The following is a 26062-nucleotide window of genomic DNA, read 5'->3' as shown; positions in this document are numbered from 1 at the left end:
TAGATATTAAACTAAACTAGAAAGGAAAATGTAACTTTAGGAACTGTATCAGAGTGATGTCTTGATAGCAATGAGTTTCTGTGTGGTGAAACAAAACAAATACGTGTGACACGTGTGACCGTGTGTCACGGTTATTACCTCAAGATGAAGCAACAGAACATTAGTCAGGGTACATGACTAAGTGGTTGACTGAAATTCAAGTTGCACTGCTGATGACAGTAAAAACAATAACGGGGAAATTTGTGTTGAACCTCATGACAGCATTTCAAACATTGAGCCAAATACCTACAGTAGCCAGTCAAGTCATAAAAGCTCCAAATGCTTGAACTGGACACTGAAAGAGCAGCGTCTACTGGTAGAATAGCAGTACTCCAGACCTGTGAAAGTGTTTCAGATGAACAATTCCATGAAGTGGAGTCATATTTTAGGAGAGAGGGTAAACGTAATGCCTACATCTGTCAATCCACATGGCAAACAATGGTATTAGTATGAGCAGTCATCACAGAAGCATATGTCTCTTCATTCAGTGCAAAGTAATGCTCATTTACTGGTGGAAAAACCGGTTGAACCTGAACACCAGAGTTTCAAAGACTCACAACAGTAAGCAAAATAAAGCCAAATCTAAACAAGATATGCAAACAATACATAAGTCAACTTTGGATACTCTGGAGTTGCAAACAGAGCCAGAAATCATTCAAACCTCTCTGCCTTCCCAAGTCTGTTATCAAACATCAGAAGATCTGTACAGTTTGCGTCAACAACAAAATGCAATAACAACTTTCCTTGTTCAAATACAAACCTCTCAGTTTCTACCTCAGGGGGAAATTCTTTTTTTTTTCTTTTTGTAAAAACATATGAGCATTGCGTGGAAGCAAAAACAATAAAGGGGACTGTATGTATTAGCATGAGCAGTTTACCAGGGAACAACCAAGGGATCTTGCATGCAACTGCTTTAAAATGACCCAGAGAGAGGTTACGCTGTCACCAAACATTTGCTCAAGGAGCATTTTGGAAATGAATTAAAGGTAACAGCAGCCTACGTAGAAAAGACCATTAGGTGGCCAAGTGTCAAGTCTGAGGACATTAGAGAACTCCAAGCATGTGCACTTCACCTGCTTTAATGTTCCAGTGTTATGGATTAACCACAACTCTTGGGAGAGAAAAACGTGCCAACAGATATGAAAACTGTGATTCAGAATCTACCATGTGGAGAGTAAAAGCTTATGAAATTTTGGACAGAGAAAATCAAAGAGCCTGTTTCAGGGATATCATCACGCTCATTGTGCAGCTGGTCAGAATTGCTTCAGATCCGGTCTTTGGTGACATAGAGGACGCTCTGTTTGGTAAAGGAGGTGTCAAATGAAAACACACTTCACACAAGTTTTGCAACTCATGTACAAACTGTTTCCTGCCTGTATTGTGCACATGACCATGCACTGGACCAGTGTCCACAACTGGGAAGAAAGGCCAGCAGCGGCTAAAGTGTATGACTTAGTCACTACATCTAGTCACATTAAAAGTATCACTATCACAGAATAACCATAATGCTGAAATAAGAACCACATACATGTGATCATCATATACACTACTCATAATAAGTTAGGGACATTGTTATTTACATGAGTGCTTTTCCTATTTGGTCTGAATTTTAATGAAATAAGTTAAAGTTCCCTTTGATATTACTAATAATGAATGAGAAAAAACACAATTTTCATTAGTTTAATGTTTATTACCCCAAAACTTTAGACAATAACAAGGATAGCCCCAAATAACAAAAATTGAAAATGTCAGTAGCGGGTGTTTCCACCATTTGCTGCAATGACAGCTTGACAGCGACATCTCATGCTCCTCACTAGCCTCATGATGGTGTTCTGAAGCAATGAGTTCCACTCTTCCACAAGTGCTACACGCAGTTCTGCCCGGTCATGTGGGGGTGGGGTACGATCATCCAGTCTCTGCTTCAGCAGGTCCCAGACGTGCTCTATGGGGTTCAGGTCAGGGGACATTGCTGGCCATACCATATGAGGCACTCTGACTTCCTGAAGTCGAGCTGTGACAAATCTGGCACGATGTGGTGGAGCATCATCATCCATGAACAGAAAGTTGGGGGTGTGCTGGTGGAATTGGGGGATGATGATGGGTTCTATGATGTCTCTGAGGTAAGAACGTGCAGTGACTGAGCCATCTACAATAACCAAATCTGTTTTGCGCTGACTGGTGATGCCTGCCCAGACTGTTGCACCTCCTCCACCAAAGCGAACCCTGGGGACCGTGTTGACCTTGGCGTATCGCTCACCTCGTCTTCTCCAGCAATGCTGACAACCATCATTTCTGTGCAAGGTGACCCGACACTCATCAATGGACAGGACAGTAGATCACTGCTGCATTGTCCAGGTCACATGATCTTGTGTCCACTGCAAACGTTCACAGCGGTGTCTTGGTGTCAGTGGAGTCACCTGCACAAGCCAAAGCGGTGGAGTTGGTTGCGAATGGTTTGTCTGGAAACCGTAGTACCCCTCACATCTCATAAACAGGCCTGCAGCTGTGTGGCAGTTGTATAACGATGTCTGAGTGCATAGGTCCTTCGGTACTGGTCATCGTTGCAGTCTGTCACTCATGGGGCTCCACTTCTGGGTCTGTCACGAACTCTGCCAGTAGTTCTGTGTCTTGATGCAAGTCTGCTGATGACACTTCGAGACACATCAAGTTCACGAACAACATTTGACTGCCTGCCACCGACCCAAAGGCACGCTATGGCCAGGTGGCTCTGCTTGTCTGTTAAGTGATGTCGTGTGTTCATGGCTGTTTGAATGATGAACTTGGAATGACTTACTGACAATACCAGCTTTTTATACCTACAGAATGTTGAAATTGATGTCACATTGAAAAGGGTTGTCTTTTAGTATTTTTTGGTTTTGGCCCCAATATGTAAGGCGCACTGTACACAGTGAGACCATTACGTGGAAAACACAAAATGAGGTGTGTCTATCACCCCAATACAATTGCCTCCCTATCCCAAAAATCTCTGAAGTGAAACAAACACCGTTTGTATGACATCCACTGAGTCTCTCACAATATCCCTAACTTATTGTGAGTAGTGTATGTTAGTTGTGTGTATAAAGACTTTTGACCTATGATGACAGTGTCACTGGGCCTCCAGAGCATGTCCTAAATTTATTTTGTTGCATTTTTTTATTGTATATTCACTCAGTATCAAGAACCATTTTGGATACAGACAATTTTAAATCTAAAATTCATGATATGGTCGATTTTGCGAGGATTGCAGTAAAGTTCTTGTTCTTGCAACAACTGCATTTCGCTGCTTTTCCTGTGAATTTTCTTCCCTCCCAGGAGGATGTATTCTCCGTTAATAGTGCCAGAGTTTGTTTGTTCATTCAAACCATTATTTGTTTGTAACCAGTTGAATCGGAATTTCAGTTCCAATGAGCTGATTGTTACTGTAAAACAAAATCTACTTGCTGGAAGCTTTATTAGTTGCTCTGGAGAATCCAGTATCCAGGGGACTGGGAAACTATATTTCTAGTTTTTCAAAAGTTGTTTATGTTGTTTCTTGATTTTGCACAATCGTTGTGTGACTAGATGAACTACTAATTCTACTGACACATATACACTGTAAAGAACATTTCCAGTAAATATTAGTGTTTAACCTGCAACAAAACAGGTCAACAGATTCACAGTAATATAATTTCAGCTCACCTTTTATCCTAGGAATCAATCTTTCTTCACCTGTCCTCCCTCCAACACACTCCACACACTCATTAACCTAAATGTCATACCTTCCAAATTCTTGATGAAGCCGACCTGAATGAGGAGCCAGAGGAGGAGCAGCAGTATGATGCCATCCATCATTCCCTTACAGCAGAAAAAAACGACAGGCTTCCGCACAGGGTGGTTGGGGTCATCCTCCACAGCTGGATGAGGCATCGTCTATTGTCCGAAACTGCCGTCACTGGTTTATGTTTTGGGCTCCTGATCAAAGCACAAGAACAGACAAGATGAGTGCTCATGTTTTGATTTCACGGTAGTAATGTAAATGACTCTTGAAAGGGTCTGTTGATGTAAACCACTTCCTGTATGCTTTTATTCTGTTAATGTCATTCGGTTATCTGAGGCCATTGTTTTGATGGCACTTCCTGTTTACATCTAACAAACGGAAAGTGACGGCAGGTTAAAATGATATTGTAAGGTCCAACCGGGCATAATGAAGGAGAGGGACGAGAGGGTCATCAACAGACTGTTTGTTGCAGGAACTTAATGGGTACTGTCCGTCACTCAGGCTGTCTCACCCGCGGGCTGCAGTCTCACACACACTCATCCAGCCCCCTGCCTGATACATCTAATCACGAACCTCTCATACACATACAGTGTATCCCCAAACAGTGAGTAACCACGGGACAACACAACAATTTAACGTGAGAATTACTGCAGGGATTACTACTTTACTCTTGTCAAAAGTTAAGCACCTGGCGTGAATGGAGTCAGGCTATTTTAATGTTTGAAAGGCTGTATGTCTGATATGCATTTTTGTGAATTTAAAGGAGGGAGAGACTTTGTGATTAGCGCTGTTATATATACAGTTAATACAGTCAGTATTAAAAACGATTTAATAAAAACAAGAACTAGTTCTAAACAAGAACTAGTTCAAAGTTCATTTCGCACAGACTAAAGTGAACTAGTTCAAGTTCATAGTTCACATTTTTTAATTGTGAACTTAGTTCATTGACTCCAAAATGAACAGTATGCGTTTTTTTTTTAATGAGAAGCTTTGAGCTATTCTTGTTCAATAGAATCTCTGACCTGCCCATCCATCCCCAGCCCTCAATTATTGCCTCCACTCACTTCCCAAACTAAATGAACTGTACTGTACACTACTACAGAATCACAGAAAGAGATTACTTTTAAAAGTCAAGAAAAAGCAATGTCAGTATTACCACTTAAACAGTGTGTGATACTGGACAGAACTTGAATGCCTTGTTCAGCTGTGTCTGTATGTCTTCTTGAGGGCACACACCTGGACGGCTACAAACCAGTAATTCATTTGACGGTTTTTCAGCTTTGCTCAAAGGCTGCAGATCTTCGACTATATAGTCTAATACAAGTCTATCTACTTCTTGTTGGGAAAGGGTGGTGGCCGGTGCTTTACAAAATGCCATGAGTGTTACTTGGGTGGAGGAACATTGCGGGTGTTCACTCACGGTCTTACCCGTCCTCTTATACGCAGTCACTTCCAGATACTTCTCAAGACATGGCCGAATGATTCAACTCGATGTGTCGCTTCAAATTCCACAGTGATGTGGTGGACGTCCGGACTTGTTTTTTCACACCCAGCGGGCACAAATTGCAGAAAAACGTGATACTTTTCCCGCCAGCATCTGCACTGCTGTACAGCACACAAATGTTTGTGTGGGTCAGTTGCTTCTTCTCTGTCAGCTGCACCAGCCATGCTGTATGCCGTAAATCGCACGTTGACTGACAGCTGTCGTAAAAGTTTTTTTTTTCCTGAACGGGGGTGAACGTAGTTACTTCCCTCCAGATTGAGCGAAACTCATGTCTGCGCTCACAGTTGGAAAAATAATGCGTTCAGTTCATTCACTGAACGCGTTCATGCACGCCACTGAATACAGTGTATGGATTTTTTTTGTGTGCGTTTGGTGTAAAATAAATTTGCTTTCAAATAAAGCTGAAAGCTTAAATAAAGGAACTTTCTCGGGTAACAACTAATGAGGGTCCAAATAACCGACCAGCAATCTCATATCACCTGATCAAACTAGATGTAATTATCACAGATCATTTTACAGTGTTACCTATTTAAAGACTAGGAAACAGTTCTAGGTTCTGTTGAGATGAGTAGATGGTGTGTTTAAGTGATGTGGAACATCCAGCTGCAAACTTGATATGAGTAGACATCAACATTTAAAGTCGGTTTATATGATTTCGTATAAACTGGGGTTTCAGGTCTGTAAGCAACCAAAGTAGTTGAATAGAGTCAGCATAGGCGGCATAATTAATGTTTGTTAACTGGAAAACATAGATCAGAGTAGAAAGAAAAACGGAAAAGGTGGGGGAGATGTGGACTCAGTGGTTGTGCCCAACAAAAGAGTTACAATAAAACCAAACCTATACTACTGGCTATCTGGGAAAACAAAGGAAACAGAAGACCTGGCTGAGCTAAGAAAAGATAAAGAAAACTAAAACTAAGTGCTGGGAAGGGAGGCTGCGCAGGGGTGGAGAAAGAGGGAGGAAAAAAAAAACACAAGCCGTCCGGGCACTTATCAATATGTGAATGATGCAGAGCTGAATGTTAGAGTTGCCTCTCAGTTCCTTGACTGACTGACTGACAGACAGACAGACACCATCACAGGAAGATGGAATTCTTATTTTTGTGTTTATTATTTTCATCCCTCGGCTTCCGTCGTTTGACCGAGGCGAATTCGACTTATTCACCGAGGATGATATTCAAATGCGAAGGTATGAAATATTTAGCTTTTTTTCCTCTTAAACTTTGAAACATGAAATAGGTTATCTCGTCGCAATGAACGCACTCATTGAGAGTAGCGGAAGATTTTTGGAGATTTACAGTATTTCATTATATACATATATGTTTTACTAAGTTCAATTCGGTTAATACCAACTTTGATGTTTTAAATTTAGAATGAAACTCTCGTTAGTGACTTTAAAACTCTGAACTTTAATAATTTACTATATTGGAATAGGAAGCAGGGAGCAGAAGTAAAACTCGTGTGAGGTAAAACTTTTCACATCTCGTCCCATCTCATCATCCAGGCTTAGGAGATAAACTGAGATCTCTTCAGCCCTTTAAGGCGCCTGTTTGTGTTGAGGTGAAGGTGAACAGACATAAACATATTTTAAGACCTTGATCACAAAAGTTAAGGCATTAAATTGTCCTACTTCACAGTAACCAAGACCTTTTCAGGTCCTGAGTTTAGATAACAGACACCTGTGAGTTACAACAGCCTTTTCTTTCTGCTTTGAATGAACACATTTGCATGATTAGACTTAAAATGCAGCTTGGTGAGATAAAGGCAGAGAAAAACATGTTTTTTTAGCTGCTGTGTTTGTTTATGTTTTTCCAACAGTGATGATGGTACAATAAAGCTTCTTTTGAATTTAAAACCTTTCTTATCAGCCTGGTGACAGCCGCACAGTGTGTCCACAGAACATATGTCAGTTGTGTATGTTTTTGTGTGTAGTTATATATAAGTGTATTTCAGCCCGTCAATTTGCATTTGTCAGCGTTAATTAAACCTGTCTCACGGGTAACGACACAGTTACCTAGCAGAGCAGAGCTGTACACCTGTGTTAGGTGAACAACATCTCCATTGAGTAGATGTTGATATATTACACTGCCCATCCATCCATCCATTTTTTATACCACTTGATCCATCAGGGTCGCAGGGGAGCTGGAGCCTATCCCAGCTGACTGCGGGCGAGAGGCAGGGTACACCCTGGACTGGTCGCCAGCCAATCGCAGGGCCGACACACAAAGACAGACAACCAAACACGCACACACTCACATCAAGCAACCAACTAACCTACTTTACATGTTTTTTTTGGGAGGGGGGGGGGGGGTTGTAGGAGGATGCCGGGGTACCTGGAGAAACCCCACGCAGGCTTTGACTTGCTGCTGGCGTGAAGGGAAAAGTTAGTGGATATTTTGTTTAATATGTTTAATATGTATTGTCTCTACAATTTCTTTTGTTTAATTGTAGAGACTGCAGTTAAAAGGATACCTTTACCTGGACAGAATGCACATGTACGGATTCTCCCGAATGGACAGCTGGACGTGGTTAAAGGACAAACGCTGTATTCATACAACTTTCAACACCCTCAGATGGTAGTGAATGTTACTACAGAAAACTGAGTCAATGAATTACTGACCAGAATGGATTGATATAAGCCTTACTTTACAGTAATGTGGAGATAAGTAAGAGCCCTGCATTATTCCTCTTCACAGAACCCTGTAGAAAGTAAAGTGTCATGGAAGAAATGCTTTGACAGGAACCAACAGGTGAGCAGCGCCTCCACAGTAAGCAGAGCTGAGCAGTTGGGTTGTTGATTGGATCTGATTGTTGACTACTTCTGAAATACCACAAAAAATGTTCCTCTTCATTTAGGCTTGCAACTATAACATCACTGTGGTCCATGAGACGCAGGACGTCAACAAAGTGTTTGTTTGTGGGAACAATGGCAAGGAGACACTGTGCTGTGAAATGGTAAGAGACTTTAAGGCTGGTGGTGGTGCTTGGTTCTGCTTATTGTGACCAGCCAAACTTCCAGTTTGAGTTCTATGAAACAACCCACTGATGCCATTTCGAGAAAAGTAAACTGAGTGGGTGTTTTTAAACTATAAAATACATGAACTTGTATAAACTGGGTATGATGAATCATCAAATCACAATTGTGCTACCAGTGATGTAGAATAGGGAATATGTATTTTTCTTCTTACTGTGTTTTTTTTTTTAACAATGTTTTTTGTAGAATTTATCAGACACATCACCTATATGCAATCCCACTAAAAAAACAGAGGACATAGAAAGAAGCCTAAGTGGACTTACGTTGAAGGAGGGTGAACCGTCTGCCTTTGTGGGTGAGTTTTTATACAAACTGGATGTTTTTAAATCTGCTGTGTGTCTGCTTTCTGATCCACCAGTTTTCCATAAAGGCTTTTGACTTCCTCAAGGATTATCCAATATCAATATAAGTTGTCTACATCTATGTCTGACATCAAAGCCATTACTAACATATTATGTGTCCCACACGGGTTTGGCTAATCAGGGTGCAGTTTTTCATACCAACACTGAAAGGCGAACCAAACCATAGCGATGCATTTATGATAACTTAAAATGTCCAATGGTTTTTTTCTGTCTTTCCAGAATCAGCAGACGGCGCAGACCTCTACATGACATTCTCTGGATCTCAAGAGCATGTTGGAATCCGCAAGTTTGGAAAAGACCCTGTTAGACCACATGACAGTAAAGGTACGTGAATGGAGACTGATTTTCTGCAAGGGCTTGAGAAAATGTCTATATTTTAAAGGATGTGACCTCAAATGTTCATTATGTCCCTCAGCCATAGAGACAAATGATGACTTTGTTTCTCTGTCGTTAGAACAACATTATGTGGGTTTGATGCTCAGCAGACGGAGCAACGATTCCTTACAGGACAAAGTTTATGCCTTCTATAAGGAGAAAAACAGAGACTCAGGCTTGCAGAGTGACATGTGGCTCCCCTTTGTGACCCAGGTTTGCATGGTAAGGACTGATTATATATAATATTAGGATTAAATAACATAATAACAAACTTTTTGGGTAGAACGTATGAACAAAAATTATTTTCTAGCATCAGATATGTGCACACAGTACCTGCTGTAAACAAGAACTTAACATGTGCATAATGAAAAAGTGATTGATCCTTTGGCTGTGCATTGCTTCTAGGCAGACACTGGTGGGCCCAAGAACAAAATGCAGTCTAGCTGGACGTCCCAGACGAATGCCAAGCTGTTCTGTGGAGACGCTGACAGCAGGCAACATTTCTCTGAACTGGTGGATGTGGCCACTGTGCACGCAAACCAGTGGCAGGATACCAGGGTTTATGCACTCTTCAGAAATGAATGGTATGGACCCCAGCATCATTTATGTATTTAAGCAAGGTCTGAAAGAAGATTGTAAGGTTTTACTCTTGATTACTGCTACTGTAATCAAGTTTACAAGTTTGAATCAAGTTGGCGTGAGAGGAATCTCAAATGTGAGATGAATCAAAAATCAAGAGTCTTTATTGTCATTATAAGAACGTAACAAATTTTGCAGGGATAATCGGCTTAAAGGCACACATGTAAACAACACAAACATAAAAAAAAAAACACTTATGAAAAATATAAAACATAAAGTAAATAAAGTGCAGCTTAGTGCCAGTCCCAGTCTATGAAATACTGTTAGTGTGTGATTGTCTTACTGCTGAGAACTGGTGATCTCTTTGATTGTCAGCAGGGGTGTGTGCATGTGTGTGTGTGTGTGTGTATGTCTGGGTGTGAGTGTGCGTGTATGTTAGAAGGTGAGTGTATGTGGCTGAGGGGGGAGGATGCATGTGTGAGGGTTCTGTTGGGGGATGGGATGTGAGTGTTTCGCTACAGGGGGGCGATCCCTGAGTCTGTTTGTGCTCGTTTTAATGTTCCTGTACCACTTTCCTGACGGAAGCTGTACAAACAGCGCGTTGCCCGGGTGGGTGGGATCTATCGCAATGCATCTGGCCCTCTTCTGGACTCTGAGTCCGGATCTGGTAGACAGCAGCCCACAATCCCCTGTGCTGTCCTCATCGCCCGGGCTAAGTCCTTCCTGTCCTGTGCTGTGCAGCTGCCATACCACACTGTCACACTGAGGCACAGGATGCTTTCAATCGTGGCTCTGTAAAAGTTTGTGAGCAGCTGAGAAGAGAGTCCAGTCCGCTTCAACATCCTGAGAAAGAAGAGCCGTTGCTGGGCCTTTTTCACCAGGTGTGAAGTGTTCACAGACCAGGAGAGGTCAGAGGAAATGTGGATGCCTAGGAACTTTATGCTGTCCACACGCTCCACTGCCTCCCCATGTATGCAGACAGGAGCGTGTTCAGTCTTCCTGGACTTCTTGTACTCCACTATGACCTCCTTGGTCTTGCTGATGTTCAGGATAAGGTTGTTTCTGGAACTGTGTCAGATTTTGGACCTCATCTCTGTAGTGAGTTTCATCATAGATGACTGACCAAACCAAAGTGTATAGCCACAGAGCCAGTTGTAGTTAGGTTTTTTTTGCATGAACAGATGACACTTTGCTTTTACTTCCTCTGTTTCTTTCTGTTCCTGTCTCTTTTTCCATGTGCTTCGCTTTTTTTTTTTTTTGTTCCTATTTTTTATCAGCAAGGCTTAAATATATACTGACCCCTCCGCAGTTTCTTGACATGCTGTCTTCCGTGTCTCTCCACAGGGGTATGAGTGCTGTCTGTGTTTACACCATACGAGATATTGACAACATCTTCACAACCTCCCCATTTAAAGGCACCCAAAAGGACAGACCTAGAACGGTATGTGTCATTCAAACATATCCGAAGCTGAAGTGTAACAAGTCTTGTCACAAAAGGAATCTTTTATATTGATAAATCAACATTTCACTGCATCTTTTTCATTTTTTGTATATTTTCTGGTAGGTTTAAGGTCAACACTAGTGTCATTAAAATACCAAGTAACTGCATTATAAGTGATCTCTTTTTTTGTATTTTAAAGCCACAATTTTTTAGAAACTCCCCACCTTTGCATCCCCAGTGGTAGCATCAAAAATGATCGCCACCACCAATGAACACCAATGCACCTGCTGCCTCTGCTGCTACCTAATTTTATCTTTGGTTTTAATGTCAGTGTCACCCTAAATAGCTTTTAAATGCTTTTCGGGGGTTTTTGTTTTAGTGAGAAACTGTGAAGTGCAAGAACAGAAAGAATGTCAGGCATAGTAGCAGTAACTGAATGGTCAACTGGTGTGTAACCAAAACCAAAACACAGGCTTTTTTCTTCAGTGTGTTACAGACAGCACAAAGATTTCCCTTGACACCCTGAACATCATCGCGGACACTTCGGAGATGGAGCAGTGGGTCAAGCCTGTAAGCAAATCTGGCCCACTTCTTTTTAATCGCCACAAGTACACTCACATCTACGCAGACAGCACCCAGCACAAGGGGAACGATAACTACATGGTTCTCTTTCTGTCTCTAAGTGAGTAATACCTATAAATAAGGGAAATTGATGCTAAGAATAGTGCATTGTATTGTACATTTGTGTAAATTTGAGGATGATCTCACATGCACAGGTTTCCTTAAATAGTTTATCATAATGGTAGAACAGTATTTGATCAGTCTAACACACAGCAGTTCCTGAGACACACTCCAGTGCTGGTATCTAGTATCTGCTTGGTTAAAACCCAAAGGTTTTTGGGTTTTGGGATCCCCACAGCCTAAAGGCTCGACACAAAGTTAACAGTTAACATTTTACACTGAATGCCGAGCAGAAAGGCAGTGTAATTATGTGAAAAAGTGTGCACATCAGAAAGGGGAAGTGCCTTTTTTGCCTCTTTTTATTTTTATTTTTTTATTTTTTATTTTTTGTCATGACTCAGACTGACTAGAAAGTCCTGAAATCAGCTGTTTGGTTTTGATTTCAGGTTTTGGTTTTAGGTTTCTTGTCCTTTCCCAAGAACAGAAGCACACAGGGAATAATTTCATGAGAAATGACTTCATGGGTTTTTTATTTTGCTTTTTATATTTTGTTTGTCACTGGACTCTTTTTGCACTTTGGCCTTGATGGCCACTCATATTAAAACTAGAGGGAAAGAAAGCATGGCCAAGAGACAATTACAGATGTATTGGTGACAAATGACCAGAATGTCATAACTCTAGTCCCGAAACCTTAGCATGCAGTATATTACTCATATAGAGCTGTGTAGGAATGCAGGGGGTGCTGAGATCACGCATGGTCCCAAGTGGCAGCTAACACCGTCGGCCTTGGACCTGTTAACTGCAGAGGTAAAACCTGGATAAGATGGTGTTCTATTCAATGGGGTCAGTGGGATTTCAGCCTTCTGTGGGCTTCAGCACTTTTGAGCATATGCATTAGAGTTCCTCTCTGGCCCAGCTGTTGTCTCTTTTGTTGTCTCCCTATACACTTGAATGACATAAAATAATTAAATGATATGACTTCTTTAGACTTTTATTTTATTGAACCAAATATATTTTCTTTTTAGTAACATTTGAAAGGATGAAACTGTGTTGAAAAGTCTAACTATGGTTTTAAAAGTATAAAATAGGATGGGAAAGTTCAAACCAAATATGTGACGATACTCTTTAATTAAAATGTGCAATCTGAGTAGGGTGAACCACCCCATCATCGCCACCCTGTGAGCTAAAGATTGTAGAGTGTGGAGTCAGCTGTGACATATGTTGTAGACAAACCTGCAGCGTTAAAAGCGTTTCATGAGTGCAGCTTAACCCTGTGAGCACTTAAGACTCGTAAGATAACACACTAAGTGCTAAAGTTCAGATAGATCTTGGCCAAATAAGGACAAGGAAGTTCCAGCACAGTCCAAAATAAACCGGTCATCGGTTCAGACAAGTTTTTTCTCTCAGTTCCAAAATCACAGATTCTTTACCCGTACATGGGCAGACATACATTTAAACTTTTAATCAAAACATTTGATAAGCTTTGCTGGAAGAGACAAAAGAGGTAATGAGGAAGAGTAAGATATGAGAGTGGGAGGAATGTTTGAGGCGGTATGCTGTGTTTTAACAGCTTTGAATGTTTAGTCACCCCGCTTTCTCATTCCGTTCTCTTTCAACAGATAATGGAGGGATTCATAAAGTATTACAAACAGAAAATCATACCTTTGTCATCGCTGAGTATCATCCTTTCACCCAGCAAACCCACATCCTCAGCATCATCCTTCACCCCTCCTCGGTGAGTAAAACAGACTTGTTCACACAACTATTGTTCCCACTGAGACACACCAAGGTGGGCGAATGGAACAATATTATTCATATGGCAGTAATGACTGCAGTGAGTCTAAAGACATTTCTTAAAGAAGAGCAAATTTAAATTTTTTTTTATTGATTAAGTCTAAACTTTTCGCAGGATATTTGTCAGTAATGGCCAAATACTATTAGAAAACCTGTGTGTACTGTCTGTGTATCATTACAGAGGAAGTTGTATGTGAACTCCAGAGATGAAATAGTTCAATTGGATGTGGCAAACTGTGCCAAGTATGGAGACAGCTGTGAGGACTGCATCTTAGCCAGAGATCCTTACTGCGGCTGGAACGGCACCCACTGTACCCCTGATACACAGTAAGACCACCTGGATTTATGCACCTGAAGACTTTGAACCCTAAAGTTCTTTACTTCACACCCCAAAACTACATTTAGCAGCTTTGGCTTAAAGGTGTTGCATTTTGTTAGACTTGTTTTTGTTTGTGCACTGCTGCACTTCTTGCCACATTTACCGCCAACAACTTCTGAGCACTAGAACAGCCTGAACCAGGTTGCAGAAATGTGTATTGCTTCATCTGTATGGTCTCATGTACATTACTGGGATTGGTGTTGAATGTTATCGGTGTTGCATCATCAGAGTTATGGTGTAACGTTATTACCCAAAAAGTAAAATTGAGCAACTCTTATGATGATAGTGTATATATCATGTTACCAAAATATTTCAACACACCTTTCTGACACACACCTTGTTAGTTAGTCATTATTCCTCCTACAGTACATTCGGCCTGCTTGCAAACATTTATTTACCGATACCAATCTTCTGACAGCATGCCTAAGTCTGTCTCTCAGCTAGACCACAGTGCATGTTGTCACAGCTGTCAGCTGTTTTTCTGTCGTCTAAACCATAAATGGTCATTACCACAAACAACTTAGGCCATCTCAAAAAGACATTTTAAATGGTGCTGCATTTTACGTACTGATTTTATTTCATGTTTTGGCAGAAAACAGTGGTTCTGAGAAGCTTCTATTGGCATTTTCCTGGGTACAAAGAGTGTAGAAATATGGACTACAGGTAGATTTTTCCATTTAATATCAGTTATAAATAATACATATGTATAACTGATATGTACAATACTAATATGTACAATAACATAACGAAAGTGATAAACAGATGGCTGATTAAATATCATGTGATCTGACACTTCTGTGAAACTAGTTTGAGCCTGAAAGACTTCCTGTGTGTGATGTTGTTATCATAAAGCACACCAGCCAGAAACAACAGCTGTCACAAACAAGGTTCATTAGAAGAAGATGTCTCATTATGATAAGATTTTTTTTATCTTAATAATTAGAAAAGTTTAGCTATGACAACTTTTCTCTCTCAAACACAAGTGAAAATGTACTCTGTTTTTATCTCTTGAGAAATTTTAAATGCTCGCAGTTTATTCAGTAATTATTAATATTACTGTTTTTAGAAAAGGACTTGAAGTTGTTAATTCTCAAAGTTTGACATTTGTACAATGTGGGTGAGACTATGTACATACGGAAACAAAACCACCACCACCCACGCTGAGACCCCTGTCACACTTCACCCACACACATACGCTTTTTGCAGCACATCTGCACACACACACACACACACACACACACCCTGTTACGTGGCTGATGACTGTGATCAGTGGGTAGGTGCAGTACAGCATAAAACATTATCAAAGCCTGATTCACTGTTTCCTGATTGACTCTGCAGCGGAGGAAATAATACAGACATGAATCATTCAAAGGTTAACAAATTTGTGATAACTGGAGACAGAGGGGTTTATTGTCCCCTGTGGGACTGGGGTCGCAATATTAACCATAAAGTGATGAAAGTGAAGAACTGTAGTTTGATGTGGATTGAAACAAAACTCAAAACTTCCCAAATGTGGGAATTCACCTTACAGTCTATTACTGAGAAATGCACTGTATTCAGATGACTGTAGTTATTGAATCATTTCAATTTCATTTGATCTGTTTGGATTGACTTTTGATTATTCAGACAATATACAGTACACAAAGTTTTAGTGGCCTGAATCTGTTGTGACAGTGTTTTGTGATAGCTATGTACTTTGTGTAAAGCCTTGAGCTGAGTACTCTGCATTATAATAATTTAAATGTCAGATGTACTTGTATGGGCCGCTAGCATTGCAGCTAATAATTCTGTGTGTGGGGCTTAAGTACTTGCTGTTCCGTGGTCTCCAGGTTTGATAACAGTCATAATGTCTTTCATTTTATTTCTCTAACTGAGATATGTTTTCCTTTGGATAGGGACACACTTCAGAATGTGGCCACAGGGAACCATACCATCTGCGAGGCTCAACCTAAAAAAGGTAGGAGAATATCTATGAGTTTACTGCATATAAAGTTGTTTAATACCAATGAATTATAGGTGTATATAACTTCTGAGAACAACTGAGAAGTATGACCTACTGAACATGGTGTACTGGAAAGGCTTCAGTGTGCTTCAGAATGAGATCAGATAAACCAGCCTTATCACATACTGAAGGCTAATTTTGTGGTAGTTTCGTGCGACTGCTGTGTGAGAATAGTCACATCTTCAGCTGAACTGTAGCTAAACTGCAGCCAAACTGGATGTATGCTCATTCAACATAACACATGGTTAAACACAATTCATGCGGTTGTGAATGTTTTCAAAATATCTGTTCTCAATTGTTGTTTTGTTTTTATTAAAAACAAAAATTGTTTTTAATTTTACAGTTGTTAAACATCACGAGGAACTGGGCTAACATGTAACATGAATGCTAGACACATGGGGGAAGAGCAGGCCTGTTTCTAGTCTTTATGCTAAGCTAAGCGAACTGGTTGCTGACTGATACCCTTATATTTAATAGACAAACATGAGAGTGGAATTTATCTTCCTATCTCAGCAAACTCAGCAAAAAAGCATGTAAGTGTAGTTTCTAAAATGTCAAACGTCCTTTCAAGTGCACCTGAGTTACTGGTATTAGTCTGATGAAAATCTAGACAAGTAGCCTCAGTGGCCCCCCTTCCTTTCTCAATAATCTATTTTCTTGCAAGTACAAAACTAAATCAACAACTTAACATCTGTTATATTTATTAGGGTTATCATTAATAACCTGACACGTTTACAACAGTTTGTACCTTAGTCTCCACAGTCTGAGATCCCAGCACATTTCAGCCCTCTTTTCTCTACATCCTGAACAATTACTTCGTAGCATTGTTACAATGCAGTAGGATTGGAGAGGGAATATCGCAGAGCTATATTTTCCTTGTGGTCATCTTTTTTTGTGTCTAGTATGAACTCACAACTGATTGCTTTGATAAGATGGTGTCAGATCTATACTCTGTGGTTTTTCTCTGAAACCAGGAAGTGGTGATGAATTTCTGAATTTCTGCCAGAAATGCTGCTGCCTTTACAAGCAAGCCTTCTATTTTGATGAGACAGGTTGATTGACGGCCATTAGAGTTATATGCAACTACCCACTTCAATACTGCCCTGAACAGACCCCTTAGAAGAAATGAATATGTGTAGGGACTGTGTATTTGGAACTTGGAAGAACGATTTTTTAGACATATCCTATTTCAGTGCATGCACTGACAAGTGATTACTCTCTAACAACCAACCACACATAGAAAGAGAGGCTTGCACTGGTATGACACTGATCCAAACAAATAAAGACATGCCGACGGGCATGATTATAATAGACAAATACTGTGTGCAAATAAAACAACATTAAGCAAATATACATGTAAAACATATTGGGAATAATTACTCAGACTGATCTTAATATATTTTACTGCCTGCATAGCTCACTGTGTGTGTGTGCTCTCATCAGGCTTAGGCAAGGCTGCCTGCCAAATAATACATTTGAATTTATGGCACACTGACAGCGTAATCATACTCACCCAACACACCTACTTTTTCATCGAATGAATAGCTCTTTATACACAGCTATACTAATTCCAGTTCACCTGAGCGGACTGTTTCTGCTGATGCTGTCAGTAGCATATGCGGCACATTGTTTAAAAACTTGCAAACACCGCCCCCCACCCCCCCACCGCAGTTGCGTGCAGTTTCTTGTTCTGCATTCTGTGCAGTTTTGCACTTGCCATACCACTATCGAAATTACTGATGACATCTTTCCTCCACCATTTTCCAGCTTTTTTTTTTTGCACCCACCAGGGGTCATCAAGGGTGTACCACCATGCTCAGTCCTCCTGATGATACAGTTCTTTATTCTGTCCCTGTCATTATAGACTCTTTCACCCCCAGAGCAGACAAACTTGTTCATTATTCAAAAAAGCCTCCCTTATTTGTATCTCATCACATGCAAAACACCATGTAAAGACCAACTCCATCTCCACTTCATTGCCACACAAAAACTCTTGATGAAACACACTTTTAAGAAGTTGCATCAAACACCAACCCAGTTTCCTTTAACATGATTACTCCTCTGTTAGTTCACTTACCTAATTATTATACATATGACGTCCTGATCCTGCCAGCCAGTTTAATTAAAGATCAAAGAAACAACACAAAATCAACATCCACCTTAAAGCTAAATTGACCTTGTCTCTCTCTCTTCTCAGCTTTTAGACATTCCTCTCATACACATGCAAACAACAATATGGACAGCATCACTCTTCCCTCTCAGTCCAAGTATTTCCTTCAGTGCCCGCTGTCGTCCCATCATGCCCAGTACACCTGGAGACACAGTGGAAACCCTGAAAGCCCCATATCCTGCACAGTAAAGGATGAGGAGTGCCTACTGCTGATCCACAACATGTTACCTGAGCAGGTGGGAACTTACGAATGTAAGTCAGAGGAGTTGGGCTACGAAAGAGTCGTAGCACAATACAGCCTGCAACTGAAGAGCAGGGCAGCGGGCCGGTTATCAAGCCCACTGGTCTGGGTTTGTCTGATGGCTGCTCTGATTAAGAGTTTGACCTGTTAGTCCGGAGATGATTCCAATGAAAGGTGGAAAACGATAATATTGATTTAAAGCCCCATCGTGTGCCTTTTTGTCCTACTTGTAATTATTTACTTTTTATTTATGCTTGATCAGCATCAGCGTCATTGCCAAGTGCTGTGACAACTGTTCTTCTTTACAGCACCTTTAAATGATTTGACCTCATTGCACTTGGGTGTTTGCGTGTTGTGCTTTTAGCTGCACATAAACAGCTGCATGTACACGCTGAAACCAATAATGTTTCTGTTCTAGCAACAGTCTCAATGCAGAATTAAACATGTGGATGGAGCTAGTCCCAGTTTGTGCCTCTCATGTATTATTACATTCACATACAAACAGAAAGAGAGACATATCTGTAAAATTAAACCACACAAAGAGGACATATCTCCTGTAACATGGAGATATGTCCCTGATATTTTTCAGAAAACCAGAGAGGCACAAATGGAACAAGCGTAAAGCATTCAGGAGACCAGTCAGTTCTTTTGGTAAACTGCCTGTAAGTGTTTTGCATCCATTTCCTTGAAATGTGAAATTCTGTCAGAATGGTGACACTGTCTTAGCTGCAGTTTCTGATTCTTTGTACTACCTCAGACTTGCTTGACAGGCTTTGACTTTAAGCACATTGAGCCATTTTCCTTTCATCAAGTTTCCTCTGTTAGCCAAGCTAAAGATAACACATTGATCTTGTGAAAGTCTGCTGATGTTGACAGCACAAAGTTGAAACATCCCTTTTTTAAGTCTTGCAAGTGAAGTGTGACTGTCTGGTAAGACAGTACATTCACTGCAAATTAATGCACTTTCAGGGTGTGAGTTCACTGGCAGTATCATATAATATATTATAGCTCACGAAGCTACAATGTTGTTCAACTCAAAATTCATTTTAGCTTTTACATTTTGTGTTTTTACATGATAAAGGTATGATTTCATGTTTGGATGGATTCAGAGTATTATGTACAACTGTGAATAAGTGGCATAGCATCTTGATGGCATGTTTGAACTTAGTGAATGATAATTGCAATGCTTTATAATAAACAAAGTAACTCAATTACAAAACTAGCTGCAATAATTATTTAAAAAATTATTAAAAATCGACAAAGGGATTTGTACTTGAGCTTTGTAAGGCTGAATGTATTATTGTAAGTCAAGGAAATTGGAATTAAAATAATTTTGTAAATGTAATACTCTGGTTTCAGTTCCTCTAGCAGATGTAAATAACACCTCTAATCAAACACTCATGACATGTGTACATCACCACAGGCTTTGCTTAAAGGGAAACTGCACAACTTGGCTTCCTCAAACATTGACTGTGAAAAAAAAACAACAACAACAAAACAATAAAACAAATTAAAACTTCCTTTACAAAATGTACTGGGGAAAGTTGATCCATGTGATTTTGAATGCTAGGGGCTGCCACATTCTTGAGAAATGTGAGAAATCTTTTGAGTGACTCAGAAAGCCTACGTGCTTATGGAATAATCAAACCAACTAATTCATAGTCAAGCTTTGAGGCTTTAACCTGAACAGGGAACTTACTGGGCCTGTAATACAGGAACGGGGGCTGTTTGTCAAGAAGTGGAAATGACTGTGCTGTTCACCTTACAAGAAATCCACTTCAAAGGATGTGAAAAGGGAACGTGAGATACACTGGGTGTGAATTGCATGTTAGCAAGTACTACATGTGGTGGCCTCAGACACACAATGGCATTTTAAAGAAGAAATAAAACAAACACACAGAAATAAGATATAAAGTAAAACTTTATCATGACATACAAGTTTAAAGCCCTGAGAACCATATCTTTATATTACTAATATGAACAAAACTGAATGTGTGAAAACCACTTTGGAAAAGTGCTCCTCTTAAATACAATCAGCACAAACCAGTTTTTACAAGCATTCATGTGTTTTGTCCTATTTTTGTTTACTTTAATCAAAGAGAAAACTATAATATCAGTAATATCATTATTATCATGTCCATAATAATAATAATAATAACAGTACAAAAATATGCACAAACCCCACAGTTGAATTAATATACGGAGCATTGTACAAGCCAAAAACAACAACATAAAATTGATAAATGAGGTATTCGATAACCACTTGCATATGCGCCTGCTTTTACACAGATCAGGTTAGTTTTTAAACAATTTAAAACTGAATCAACTCCAAAATCATCTGAGAGACAAAAGGTTCTGCAGACTTCCAACTTCACAGCTTCCTGAGTGACGAGACTTTGCCTGCAGTTACTGACGACAAAAAAAAAAAAAAAAAAAATCAAAAATGCAACACCAAAACCAAAGTAGCATTCAGCGAAGTGACCGCAGCTTCTGTCAGTACTCGTCTCTCAATGCAGCTTCCACATCGAACACAACAGTGAGTATAGCCCACTGCCCTGAGGTATTGTGGTATGATAAGGTCGAGGGGGAGGGGAGACAAACACACACACACACAAACACACACACACATACAGCAAGTCAGGTGGCAGGAGCTTGTAGGTTAGAGAAGTGAGCTGAGGGTTGTTGTTTTGGAGACCCCCACTGTAAATAATGTCATCCAAATTCACAGCTGAGCAAGCACCTCCTTCTAACCAATGGCACCGCCTGCAGTATCTAAACTGTTTTCAGTGTATGTAGGCATGGTACTCTGCATGCTAAAACTGCAGCCAAATACAGTATGTACTGGACCTGCTTGCACACACACAACCACACACACGCAAACATACAAAGGCAGTGAAGCTACACTATCAAACAGTCATTGCTTAGACAAAGCATATGAAACAGAAAGCTTGGACTTTGAAATCAGAAAGCGTTTTAGTAACATAGCCGAAAATCATCAAGTTGAACTGTTACTAAAAACAAGGTCCACCAGGAAAAAAAAAAATCAACACAAATAAATAAACTCTCCTTTGACAACTGATGTCCAATGTCTGATTGAATCCCCCCCCCCCCCCCCCCCAAAAAAAGTGATTACTCTCCAAAGGATTAAGCTTGAAGAGAAAGACATTTTCCCTGCCAGCTGAGTGGTGAAACCTGCACTGGCAGGATCTCACCAGCAACTACTTTTAAGGCAGCATCTACAATTCTCACCTTTATAAAATACAGTTATGTGTCATACAGGGTTCTGAAGGGTACACCAAAAGGACTAACAGCACCATCCTCAAACCCCTCAAACCCTCAACTGTGATCTGCACTGCAAAATGTCTGCAAAACCTGACACTTAATGGCTAAAATATAGTCTAATAAAAGCAACAAGGCTGCCCACCCCAGATCACACTGGGCTTAAAGAGGTTTCTAAACAGTTAAAATGCCTCACATTCAACACAGAAAGCTAGAAAATTCATTTTCATCCTTTATGGTATTTCAAAATGCTAAGGATTTATCTTAAAGGGAGAAAACCACCTTACAATTGAAGGGATAATCCAGCTGTTCTTGGATTATCAGGAAGTGGCTCTGTCCACATTGGCTGAGAGGGACTGCGTCCACAATGGGACGTTTTGGGATTAAATTAGGGAGACAGCTCGGAGAAGCAACAGCATCTGGGCTTCTGTTCTGGAAACGACACTTAAATATCTGCTAATATCCTACAAAAGATGTCCATTTGTACATGTCACAAAATCAGATTTTGAGACTTTCAATCCAATTTCAAATTTGTTTTTTTCACTTGTAACGTTCCAATAATCCTGTCAAGCCATACAATGGGAAACAACGGAATTTATCTCATGTCACCCTAAAGGTATTTTTACTTGCTTTAGATTTTAAAAAAAAAATCAAAAAGTGAGATTAGATGCAACATTTTTTCAGTCTAAAATAGACCTGGAACTGCCTTGTTGTGCACCACAGCGGATTGTATGAGTGGTCATTCTAGAGGAGCGACTTGGCTAGTCTTTGGTATCTAGCTGTGCAATAACCAGAGTCTAATGTGAACCAGAGGATTAGGGTGTTAAAACACTGGTCACATGATTGTACACATGCATATCATTTCGTCGCTGTCGTGAAAGAACGCGTTAACTGTGATTTAGAAGTTCACAGTCAAATTTAAGGTTACTATGGTCGTTTTTATGTTTCTTGATGCCGGGACCCTTGACACCTGTTAATCCTACAAATCTACACGTGTGAGTGAGGAACGAGCAATTGTTTTCCTCTTCCCTGAAAAAGATGCAGATATACCACTCTTCACAGACAACTTCAGCAATCCAAAAAAAAAAAGAAAGAAAGAAAGAAAGATAATCGAAGCAAGCATAAAATACGTTCTACAAGTAAATACAGGAGGAGAGAGATAGCAAGCCCATCCCAGTTCTGTTTGTCCCCAAAACCACCAGCAGTGTGTCAGTACGTTTATATCCGTTTCAGTTCAGGTACGATTTCCATCACGGGTTGGGGCATTAAGTCTCGATGGCCTTGCAGCCATATGAGGTATGTAGTGTAACTCTCCTTTTGAGAGAGTCTGATGAGGTATTCTTGAAACAGTCATGTAGACTTGTGCATTCTTCAGGTATGAATCCTTTTTTTTTTCTCTTTAAATTAACAGTGATTCCTTGCAGTTGTCACATTGCTTCCTGAGAGAGACGCCCTCCAGAGCCAAGAGGCTGGTATGAGGTCTGAAAACTATGCGCTGCCAATGACGCCATTCAGCTCGTTGACTGCAGCTGGAGGAAGGATGCACAAACAAAATGAGGGAAAACAAACTGAAACCTGATTCTGTAGCAGGAGCTAAGAATGCCTCAGTACTACTGCTCTGTAACAGAGATAGGAGCCGAGTGGAGAAATGAGCTAAGGGTCTGCTAGGCTTGTTGTAGGTTGATTAAAATTCTGTTCCCCCAGCTTTGTGCGTTACTTGTTTAAGGACAACTTGTGCGGACCTGCACGTAATCTGAACTGAGGGCGGAGAAATGAAATGAGGTATTTAAGGTGCTGATCTACAGCATCTGATCATTCACCAGCTTGAGTTCAGCAAGGGGCTACAGCGTGTCAAAGAGAGCTGAGAGGCCCGGGTTGGAGGCCTGTCACTGTTAGGTGGGTGCTCTGTACACTAGGTTCCACTGGTGAGAATTACCCGACTTCCCCTGATTGCAACTAGGTCAAAAAGAATAAAAAAATAAAGTTGATTCAGGTTAAATATACTACAGCTCCTGAGGTAAAGACACCACTGCAGGTTACTTGATTTGAGGTATGTAAAAAGAGAAAAACTAAAAACAAAATCATTCTAAAACACAAAATCAAAAAGACAACAAAATGGCAACAAACAAACAAAATGTCCTAAGATAACTTTTCAAGTTCAGTTGTGACTACACCTGTCAGTGGGTTTTGGCTGAGCTGATTGTGTTTAGCATGTATATATTAGAATTAATAAGTGTGTGTAGATTGAGTGTCTGTGTATGTGTGGTTGTATGTGTGTGTGTGTGTGTGTGTGTGTGTGTGTGTGTGTGTGTGTGTGTGTGTGTGTGTGTGAGTGAGTGCGAGTGAGTGAGTGAGTGTTGAATAAAATGCATAGCTGTGCGTTTGGGCACATGATGTCGTAATATTCTCAGGCTCTGTGTTCATGATTGGACAGCCAAGAGGTTGACAGGGTTGATGAGGTATTTGTTGTGCAACAGTTTGTTATTCTTATCGGTTTCTCATTGTACTGTATTTTCATGCGGGGTCTCCCTGTGGAAGAGAGGCCTGGGGAGGAGGTACAAAGGGCAGCTTGAGTTAGGGTGACTCGCTGGGAGCCGGCTCAGCCAAGCCAGGGCCCTTGGAGGAGGAGGAGGAGGAGGACGTGGGGCTGAGGGGCTGAGCCGGGGCTGCTGAGAAGCCAAAGCTAGTGCTGGTTCCAGCAGGAGAGGCTGAAGCAGCAGCAGCTGACACAGCAGACCCCGGGGCCCCACCAGACTTGTGGGCAAACAGGGTTCCTGGAGGAAAATAGGAGACATTATTACATAAAGATCAACATGGTGCTTTTATCACTATGGTGATAAAAAAAAAAGAAGACAGTGCAGGTCATAAATGGTAATAATACATTTCTCGACTTTAGAACAAACTCGAAGGGAAGGATTTACCACATCATTGCTCTTTAGCAATGATAAATAGAACATTAAATAACCCCTACTCCATACACACCTGAGTAGATTGTGCCATTAACCTCCACTGAGACAGTGATGCTGGCATTTCCATTAGTTGAGATGCTCAGAGACATATCCTGCTGCTTCTCATCTGAAGAAACAGAAATGACAGTGTGCTGATGAATTTTTTGTGTATTCACATGACATACTGTCCCTTAAAATCTCAACATTAATACATCTGAATGTGCTTATACAGAAATGGTGGGTTAAGAAATAGTCTGCTGCCAAACTGCTACTTAATTAAAATCTATTATTTAGTAGTAGTAGATTATCTAATATCCACTGGATGTTGCTGTAACAGACAGCTTCATAATTGCTAGGCATGAGAAGCATCTTGACAAACTTGGCAGCACTGACCTCTGGTGGTTATGGCGGGGGCTCCCAGACGCAGGTTCATAGGCATTTGGGAAGCCATAGCCAGCAGGTTATGTTGGAAAGCCTGCTGCATAAGGCGCTGCTGCTCCTCTGCGAGGCGGGCCATCTTCCTCTCTGGCCCCTCTCCTCCGCCGCCGGTCTCCAGCTTTTCTCTCAGCTGCTCCAGTGTGGCGGCTCTTGCCAAACCAGCGACCTGCTGGTGACCCAGGGCCAGAGCCATGGAGGGCCTTGCTGCCATAATGGAGGGGGTCAAGTCATCTGGAAGAGGAACATTAGTTCTTTAAATTATGGATAAAATAATGGATCTACTTGTCATTTGTCAACTAGGGATCTACACAGGGTAAATGTGAATGGTTGTCTATGAGGCAGCTCTCTCATAGAGTGGCGACCTGCCTATTATGTGCCAGGAAAGCCTGCAAATGAATGGACTGATTATCTAACACACATTTCTGCAGGAAAAACAGTAGGTTACATCACATTATAAGGAATGACATTTAAATGCCAAGCAGAATAATTTTTTTCATCACAATTTCCACTCCAAACAAGCAAACCTCTTAGAAAATCTGTTTGGATTACAGATAGCAAAAGTCATGGAGGACTTCTTAAACAGAGCGTTAAGGCTCCAAAAACAAATGGTTCTAGTGGTAATGGACTGCAGAGACCACCAGCACTGATTCAACATCTGAACAGTGGTGTAATGTATTTTCAAACACTCTCTACATCTTTTAAAATTACTCTATTCTTTATTTAGCTGATGGACCCTCTCCTGCATGGACCCCTGTTGGTTCCCAGAACCACACTATGAAAACAACCTACTGATTTAAGACAAACAGAGCTGATTTTGGGCATCTGAAGCAGTTACACATCGACAATGACTGGTGTCAGAAAAACCACGTGCCCTCCTACATGACGGTAAAATACAGTGCATTACACAGGTCAAACTGTGGACACTGTTGGGGTCCACGGTAGAGTCACATTCCAGCCAAGTCAAAGTGACATCAGATAAGACGGCAGTGTAATGACAGTTATCAACAGGACCCTACTGATGTGGACTGAAGGCTTCAAA

At 40.7% G+C, this 26062-nt stretch overlaps 2 protein-coding genes and 1 long non-coding RNA gene across 4 annotated transcripts in view; 1 reads left to right on the top strand and 2 right to left on the bottom strand.

The window, feature by feature from the left end:
- Nucleotides 1-1708: 1708 nt before the first annotated feature.
- LOC121183453 lies at nucleotides 1709-5465 on the bottom strand. The gene is made up of 2 exons (XR_005894202.1): nucleotides 5225-5465; nucleotides 1709-3990 (listed from the first exon to the last, which is right to left on the bottom strand). It is a non-coding gene; the product is annotated as an uncharacterized LOC121183453 (long non-coding RNA).
- An 834-nt stretch (nucleotides 5466-6299) lies between these two features.
- On the top strand, nucleotides 6300-19703 carry LOC121185840 (semaphorin-7A-like). The gene is made up of 14 exons (XM_041044345.1): nucleotides 6300-6489; nucleotides 7752-7876; nucleotides 7997-8050; nucleotides 8157-8255; nucleotides 8521-8629; nucleotides 8916-9020; nucleotides 9151-9293; nucleotides 9477-9655; nucleotides 10995-11091; nucleotides 11578-11773; nucleotides 13392-13507; nucleotides 13748-13893; nucleotides 15841-15902; nucleotides 18145-19703. Exons 1-14 carry the CDS (start codon nucleotides 6387-6389, stop codon nucleotides 18507-18509), a joined length of 1899 nt encoding a protein of 632 aa, XP_040900279.1. The 5' UTR covers nucleotides 6300-6386; the 3' UTR covers nucleotides 18510-19703.
- Nucleotides 19704-21467: 1764 nt separating this feature from the next.
- LOC121185911 (AT-rich interactive domain-containing protein 3B-like) overlaps nucleotides 21468-26062 on the bottom strand; it is a 46999-nt gene continuing 42404 nt past the window's right edge. For both annotated transcript variants that reach the window (XM_041044554.1, XM_041044468.1), the window contains exons 7-9: nucleotides 24979-25254; nucleotides 24620-24712; nucleotides 21468-24411 (exon numbers count right to left, since the gene is read on the bottom strand). In XM_041044554.1, the coding sequence (XP_040900488.1) occupies nucleotides 24212-24411; nucleotides 24620-24712; nucleotides 24979-25254 (569 nt within the window). In that variant the 3' untranslated portion in view covers nucleotides 21468-24211. The remainder of the gene's footprint in view (nucleotides 24412-24619; nucleotides 24713-24978; nucleotides 25255-26062) is intronic.

This window comes from Toxotes jaculatrix, chromosome 1, assembly GCF_017976425.1.
Source record: "Toxotes jaculatrix isolate fToxJac2 chromosome 1, fToxJac2.pri, whole genome shotgun sequence".
NCBI classification, from domain to species: domain Eukaryota; kingdom Metazoa; phylum Chordata; class Actinopteri; family Toxotidae; genus Toxotes; species Toxotes jaculatrix.
The sequence above is the reverse complement of the archived record's forward strand: the minus strand, read 5'-3'. Positions and strand labels throughout refer to the sequence as shown.